Genomic DNA, 8,825 nt, shown 5'->3' on the forward strand with positions numbered 1-8,825 from the left:
ACTTGATACAGGAAACTATTTGCATCTGGTGATATACTAAGTATATCAGTCACTTTTATTTCTTAAATCTGTCCATCTTTAGATTGTCTCCAGCTGACACATACAATAGGGCACAGGTGACTAGCCATACACTGGATTTAGTTCTGAGAGATTTGCTGGCCAAGATTAAACAGTGTTGCAGTGGGATGGACATCAGTACCAAGGAATATTCCTGAAAACTATGTAGCTAAAACCTCTTGCCAACTGGGAAATAATTAAGTGAAACCAATGCTAAATCTCATCCTATGAGAAAATTAATGGAGAAAGGTATGAGATTAAATGCATTTTTCTAGAAAAATGCAAATATTACAGACATTTAATCACATGGACAAAGCATTAAGCATGTCATGAACATGCTTTGTTTTGACTAAATATAAAGTTCTCTCACTCACATCTACAAAGCATTGTTTCTCACTCACTATTTTCATTATCACTAAAAGGTGACCTATTTGGCCTTTTTACTCAAGTCTCTTCTATAAAATCTGATATTCATTCAATAAGATTCAGTCCGTTTTGGTAAAGCATTAGGTACATACCTGGCTGGCATTTCTGTTTAGATACCTGTCCTCATTCAGACCTTTATCTGTGCCTTACTTTTGTCCTGGTTCTTCTGTACAAGGCTTTAGCCCTTGGAAAAAAGCAGCTTTCACTACCAGGGAGTAAATACAATACCAGTAAAGAAAAAACCTACCTGACCTACTACCCTGCGCCTTTGCCGACAGTTCCGAGGTAGAATGTCCAAACTCTTTGATTTTGTCTGATTTTTCAGTAACCTGTGTGTGATCACCAATTTACTGTGCATTCCAAAATTATATGGACCCCATGCATTACATAGCAATGCTGGGGCTATATTGAATGCTCCACAGTCTGGATAAATTCGTATTTTCCTCCTGAAAATGGATGAAGAGAGATGAAGGCTCATATACTTTGAATATTTGTATACTATTACATTGTACAATCAGTCCAGAATTCTACATAAATATTAATTTTCACTTTAAGAGAGCATATTACTTGAGGCATATCTACTGAGAATATTCATATTAGATTGTAGGCTACAATTGTTCCTTTAAGAAAATTCCTAAAGTTTTCATTTCCTAATTGGATAGAATTTAGCTCCCCAGTCTGTAATTTCTGTTTGTTTTCTAATTAACGAACTATTACACAGGTTCTGCATGGTGATCTTGCTGCTAGGAACATCTTGCTAACAGATGGCAACGTTGTCAAGATCAGTGATTTTGGACTTGCAAAGGATATATACAAGAATGATAACTACACGAAAAAGAGTAAGGTAAGAAAACTATTTTCATCATTGTAAAATTGCAACTAAAATAATTCCAGAGTGGTTTCTCAAGATGAAAATGCTTCATTTTAACAGAAATAGATAAGTTAACAATAAAATATGTCTTATTAAGGTGAGTTCCTATAGAAAGAAGTTTTTTAAACATACCATTCAATAGAGAAAACTTCAAGGTGTCAAATTATCCAGTTATCTATTCAATATCATTCTTAACTCTAATTTTACCCTTTACTACTGCCATAAAATCATGTTTATTCTAAAGTCCATAGTAGTATATATTTAGCATATTGCTAAATACATGAAGCTTTTGCCAACATGACCAGTTGGCCTCTTCAGCCTGAATAAACAGAAATAGTATTACTTGTAACATATATGATGACATCTTTGAAAAATGGAAGTTATAAAGTAACTTTACTGAAGAATTCTGCAGTTACCAGAAGGAATATTTTTTTTTTAATAAAAACTACCATTTATCAAAGATGTCGTCATATATGTAATATTATTTCTATGTTTATTTACGCTGAAAAGGCCAACTGATAAAGTTAGCAAAGCTTCCTGTATATAGATAATTATTTTTCCATTTAAGATCGTGAAAAAGTGATATTAAATAAAAAACAGAAATGTTTAGGATTCCCAAATTCATTAGACCAAGAAAATTTACCCATTTTAACATTATTAGTGAATCCCCATGTATAGGTACAGTGAACACTGTATCCTCCCCTTTAAGAACACAAATCTGCAGCAAACAGTCAGTTCCACTATTAACTCAAAATATCCAGTGCTTTATAAGCATTCAAAATGCATTTTAGCCATTGCACTTCCCTGTTCATTGTTTTTCCATAAATCACTGCACTAATCAGGTAAAGCTGTAAGTATCTGTAGTAATCTTGGAAACAGCATCCATTAAACTTTACTTTCGTCAGACACCACTACCATGGAAGTGGCTGGCGGTCGAGTGCTTCCGAGATGGTGTCTTCTCCACCCAGAGCGACATCTGGTCGTATGGTGTTGTTCTCTGGGAAATCTTCAGCCTGGGGCAGAGCCCTTATCCGGGGGTTGAGTTCGACGAGAGCTTTGTCACTAGGCTTGAGAAAGGCATTAGACCAGAACAGCCCAAATATGCAACCTATGATCTGTAGGTGTTTCTTTAAAGTGATTTTTCTCTTTTATTTGTTTGAGGTAGAACTTCACGTTTACACTAATTCTGAACCTAATCGATTAAAGTAAAAGCACATTATTTTTATGCAGCAGTTATTTTTCATAATTTAGTAAAAAAAAATGCCCATAATTAATCACAGCTCAAATTTAGTATTTTGATTCTTTCAGTTTTCAATCCCTGTTAACAGACAGTAAGTGGTATATTTACACACACACATCTACGTACGTACAAACAAATCAATATCTAAATTTCATTAGCTCATTTAAATAACTTTTTTTCAATATTTTTTCTCTTTTCCAGAATTTATGCCCAAAATCTATTTGGTTTTCCATCTTAAAAAAATGCAGTGGGCTTAATCAAATTATTAAAAAAATTGTGAAATATATTTTTCTCATTCAGTTTTACTTATTGACTCGAGTAACACATGTAGTTTATTTAGATAGTCGTGAATGAGTTATGTAACACAAATAGTTATTAAATGCTTGGTAACTGTATACTTTACTTACATAAGCTGTTGGTTAATGCAGTAAATGTACCCCATAATTGTCAAATATACTTGCAACTTCCTTCAGGTATCGTATCATGTTTGAGTGCTGGAATAATGAGCCCATGGAAAGGCCCTCTTTCTCTAAGCTGGAAGAAACACTAGGCATGATGATCGGTGATGCAGAAAGACAGGTGAGATCAAGTCTCCAGGGTGTACAATACATTGAAAGAAATTTAATTATATTTTTTATGGAATTTACTGAGGACAGACATGATTTTTCTATAGCTATGAATATTTATGAAGTATTTGTTTCAGTGTTCTGTGACTGACTGCATATCTTTAATATAAAATTAATTTGAAATTTTCTCTTCCAGCACTATCTGGATCTTAACCAGGAATATCAGATGGAAAACACTGCCAGTACTTTTGTGCATTCTTTGCAGAGTCCTGATTATACAGCTAAGATACGTGAAAAACATTCCTGTCAGGATCAAGATGGGTATGAAATGCCATTCAGTCCTAGTCCACTAGGTGCAGAAGCCTTGCCCTACAGTCTTGAAGCGACGCGAAGCCCACGCATGACTCCTCTAGTGATGCACTACATGTACAATGGTGATAGAGTGGATGGTTCAACAACAGATGGCTCTGTGTATGTTCCAATGTCTTCTCCTACGAAGTCCATCCAAAATGTCTTCGACTTTGATGAAGAAGTTGTGAGTGCCATAACAAAACGAGATAGTGATATTGAGCAGTGTATGAGGGGCTTATCTGATAAAGAATGCCACGATGAAAATAACTATCTTCATATGGAAAGCAGCCCTAATCCTGATAAATCTCCATCATTGACTTTGCAGGGTAACAGTATAGTTCCCCTACGACATAAGTTGCTTCGAACAGCATCACAGATGGAGAAGCATGACAGTGGTCTGTACAGTCCAACTGCTAACATACAGAACAATCCTAATTACATGATAATGGACAACTTTCTCAGCACTGATGAAAACAATTACCTCACAAAAGATATTTGCAACTCGTACAATGACAAAGGGCATAACTATATTAACATAGGTGATGATAAACTGAAAACTTTCCAGAAGGAATCTGTCAGAGATTCTACACTAAATGGAGAGTATGCCAACATCCTGCCTAATGGAAACTGCAAAAGGAGAACGATTTCAGAAACTTCAAGTGGACTTGGTTCCATATCTGAGGAGAGTTCCCCTGAGTACAGAGACAAGCCAGACTCCTTGAAATCTTCTACCATGGAATCTGTAATGGAAGAGCCAATTTGTGTTTAAAAAAATGCAAAGTGAAGTGTGTGTTCATTGCTCAATAGCAAATAAGCTAGAAATATATGAAACAAAGTCGTACTTTCAAAAAGAGGTTTTCACAAGTAAATCTTGGAAAATAGTGTTAAGTGCTTCTTTAGAAATACTGCCAGTTGCATCGCTGCAATTCGCAATGTATTTCATACAATGAAAGTATTTTGCATGTGAATAACATTACCAAAAGCACAAGCATGTTTGAACAAAAAAGAATGACTACCATTTTTTGATGATTACAAAACCTACTTAGAATTCTGTTCACACTAAAATGCTGGTTACAAATACTCATTTGTTTTTGTTATATAAGATGAAACAATGAATAGTGCAAACTTCTTCAAGCTGAATAACTGGAAAAGCTCAAGCTCCAAAGTTCTGATGTGCTTAAGTCTTCATAGGCAAAGCAAGTGTGACTGTTCCGAGTGTATGAACTCAACAAGATAATCATGGATTATGCATTAAAAACGTTAATTGATAATGTCCTTTAGGCTATATGTTAAGTGAGAAGAGACTATTGATAACCGCAACAGTGTTTACATAAGTGACAAAAACTCGTGTCTCATGGATGAAATGAATATACATAGCCTCAAAAGTTTAAGACTAAGAAGGTTTTATATTCTCCAATCACAGTATTATGCTCGTCGTAAGCCTACACAAAGCCAACAGTTTAAACAGACTCCTGCATGTACAAATGTGTCGAGTCACAATAACAATCTCCTCCTATGGATAGTGTCGTTTAAAATAGTGGCAGTGTGTGCAGAATTTGTCTTCCACCTTTATACTCTGCTGTACTAATGTCTGTCAGTGTTCAAAGTGAAAGTTCTGTAGACTATCTGTTATTTCTACATTTCTTCTGTACAAGGCTTCCAAAAATACTATAATGATCCTCAATGCAACAATTAACCATCTTGACTGTCACATGCACTGACTTCACAGCTTAATAAGTTGCCAAGAGTACAAATTTCAGGATTTTTCAACATACAAAAATTTTATGGGATACTGAGGTAAATTAGCAAAACTGGACTTGGTAGACAAGATTTGAGCCTGAAAAGAAGCTATAATGTTATCTGGTATGAAGAGCAAAATTTCTGAATAGTCCTGTCTTCAGAAATGGAAATAGAAAGTTAACACATTAAGATATGAAGATGGCTGTGACACATTCCTCATGTGCCTTATAATAATCGCAAATCACTAGTTTAAATCGGATAAAGCTAACACAGTAACACTAACACCAAGTGGAAACTTTATGTAAACTGGAATATATTTTTACCCCTTCCATAAAGTTTCGGTTACAAATGACAAATAAAACATATCTTATAGGTTCACAGGAAAGCTTATATTTGTTAAAAGAAAAACTATTAAATGACAGTCAATAGTGTTGCCTTAGCCTTAAAATAATAAATTTCTCCTACGTATATGATTCCTCCATTCTTACTACTGAATGGTATCTAATTTTTATCCAAGTCTTTAGTTTTTAAGTGCTTCTTTCACTAACACTTCAAAAATACACCCTTACTCTTTAAGTCTCTAGTTTACCTCTCAATGCAGATTCAAAAGTCTTTCATGAAAGACAATGAAAAGTACAAATTTTATGTTGTCCTCTTTGCATTTACTGATTGCAGATACGTATATCCAAATACTATTTCAAGATGATTTATTCTTGAACCTTAATTTTTTGTTACTTTGAGTATTCTTCACTTAGGTGTTCCTTTCAAGAATACTGTGAATTCTGTCGTAAATTATAAACTTAAGAAGAGCTACAGAGTGCTCAATCCTATATGTTATAGAGTTATTAGCCAATTAACAAATGAAGGGTCTTACGATTTTCTGGTGATCTTTGTACTTCAAATTATGATGAAAAATTGTTGGATTGATGATATGGAAGGTCCATGTCAGTCAGTCAGTAAAAGCTTGTGATCTCTTTTACTTCCTGTCATTTGTTTATTTTACTTGTACTTAACTGGATCATTATATAGGACAATTTTTGTTTTAGTACAAACAGTGTAAGTAATCATGGCATTTTTTCTGAGTGTATACATACAAGGAATTTCCAATAAGATGTGTCTTAATTACATTAAGATATTTTTGCCTTTGAACTTTCAACAAAAAGTACAAGAGATATTACCTTGAAAATATATTTAGCTTCTCATTATTCTCATATGTATTTATACACAAACAGAAGTGTGTATAATATTCTTAACATAGTATTACTATGGTTCTATAATTACAAATGGAAAAATTCCATAATATATACGTACTCAGTAAAAACTCATGATTCCAGTTCGTGCCTACCTGGACAACTCTATATTCAAAGTCACCTAAGTTCATCTACAAATCAGAAAGAAGTTATTTGAAAATACAACCTTTTTATCTGATGTACAGATTTCATAAAATGAAAAAAAACAAAAACAAAAAAACAATGGCTGAAAATTTGTATGGGGTTACATCAAACATCACATCACACATTTTGGCCTTCCCAGAAAATATATACATATAGAAAAATTATAAAACACTTAGAAATTTAGTGGTGCTGATTAAAAAAAAACGGGGGGGTGGGGTGACAGAATACAATACTGTTATGTAAAGAAAGTGCTTTAATTTTTTTTTTAACTGTAAGACTAATTAGAGATTGTCAGACAAATCTGTAAGAAGTCATTGAGTTAACCTTTCTAAAGAAAATTGTTGGGAGTCCAGCAATAAGTAATCTATAAATTTACATTTTTGACAACTGTTGCTCAAATAAGCTGGTATGACTGTAACCTAGGAAGATGAGAATTCTTTATTAATATTTCATGTACCTTTTATTTTATTTATTTATTTATTTATTTTTATTTTTTTTTTTTTTTTTATAAAATACTGCCAAGCCATCTTTCCTATACAAATGAGAATTGGTTTTAAATTTAGGGAAATTTTATAAGAACCAAATAAAGAATTAAACCAATAAATTTCATATGCAAAACAGTAATCGTAAGGTTACAACATTTTTTACCTTTGATTACATTTTATATGTCACCCTAGTATGACTTATAATTATCTCCAGGTTCCATATGACTTACAGCAAATGATTTCCAAAATTGCATTAACCCTGATTCACATATAGTATACACTAATTAGCCAGATAATACTACACATCTCTGCTGAATTTCCTGTGGCATCATCTGCCCTAAGAAATAGTCAATATTCCATTGTTTTTGGGAATAACAAATGGTACTTTTGGGATACTATGTATCCTAATACTAAATAAATATTCGATATCTTAGGATTAGTTTTTTGTACAATATGATTTGCTTTTAATAAATATGCAAAGATAATGGTTTTCTTTATCAAACAAAAAAGCTAATGGGTATGTGACCGTTCATTATTTAGGATTATCAGTTTGACCATAGTAGCTCACTCAGGTTTGTCACAGTAGGGCAGCTTAACACAAAGGGATCATATAGTTATATACCCAAGATTAGTCCCAAGACAAAAACTTAACAGTTTGGTTAACATTCAAGATTATTTGCATATACAATAACCAGTTTTAGGACCGAGCTGTGAAAATTGGTTTGAAAAATGCGAAAAGAAAAATACGAAAGAAATGATTTTATAAAACTTAAATTTTTTTTCTACAAACATCCAGCTAAAGTGTACTTTAAGTACATAAAAAAAATTACTTTTGAAATGTAAATAAGATAACTAAAAAGTTTTATTCTGCTTCTTCCATCTCTGCTGACCAGAGCCATACTTGTCCCAGTGTCTACTAATAAATATGACTTGGAAAGATGATGGGACAAGGAATGAAAAATTTGGCTTTCTAAATGTTCCAGGCTGAAGAAAGAAAATAATATAAAGTAGGTTTTCGACTTTCACAAAAGTACAAGTTTTTATAAACCAAATTTAATTTATCAGTACAAACCCATGACAGTATTTTACTATGGTTCCAAAAGAAGAATTCTGCTACCTGACAAGACCTGCACCCAGACATTGAAGTGCCCATGGTGACATTGGGTTCGTTTTAAAAAAATGTTCTTCTTGTTTTATCACAAACCCATTGCACTGTACTTTAACCCTAGGACCTATGGAGCCTGCAAATTTCTGGAATAAAACTGACTGGTAGAACAAAAGCCTGAAGAAATAAAGATTAGCTATGTCAAACCGGTCATTAAATAGTTTGCAGCTCACTAACATTAATGGCAACTTTGGGCTCTTGAGTGCAGCTAATTGTTTAAAACCATTATTTCAGAATTTTAGCATTGTCTGTTAAGAGGTCTAGCCCCCAAACAAATAATGGCCAAAACTGCTTCCTATTCATATGACGGTTAACACTCACTTCTCCCCAGTACACTATGAAGTTTCATTTATCTATGGCTCAAATTTAAATATTTAGTCTAAATTGTACCAAGACTAAAGTTTTGAATAATGCAGACTCCTTAATTGGCATGAATAATCAGGGACAACCACTAGCCTAAAAAATATAAGAAAGAAGGAAGAGCAGAAAAAATAAAGTTAGGAAAACCTTAAATCTCCTACCTAACCGTG

At 33.3% G+C, this 8,825-nt stretch overlaps 1 protein-coding gene across 1 annotated transcript in view; it reads left to right on the plus strand.

Annotated features, from left to right (window-relative positions):
• The window catches only part of LOC135213359 (uncharacterized), a 94,108-nt gene extending 86,493 nt beyond the window's left edge, over window positions 1-7,615 (plus strand). Inside the window, 4 exon segments of the mRNA XM_064247337.1 lie at window positions 1,205-1,327; window positions 2,260-2,471; window positions 3,068-3,173; window positions 3,357-7,615. Of these exon segments, the coding sequence (XP_064103407.1) occupies window positions 1,205-1,327; window positions 2,260-2,471; window positions 3,068-3,173; window positions 3,357-4,280 (1,365 nt within the window). The 3' untranslated portion in view covers window positions 4,281-7,615.
• Window positions 7,616-8,825: the final 1,210 nt, after the last annotated feature.

Source organism: Macrobrachium nipponense, chromosome 42 (genome assembly GCF_015104395.2).
Source record: "Macrobrachium nipponense isolate FS-2020 chromosome 42, ASM1510439v2, whole genome shotgun sequence".
Classification (NCBI taxonomy): domain Eukaryota; kingdom Metazoa; phylum Arthropoda; class Malacostraca; order Decapoda; family Palaemonidae; genus Macrobrachium; species Macrobrachium nipponense.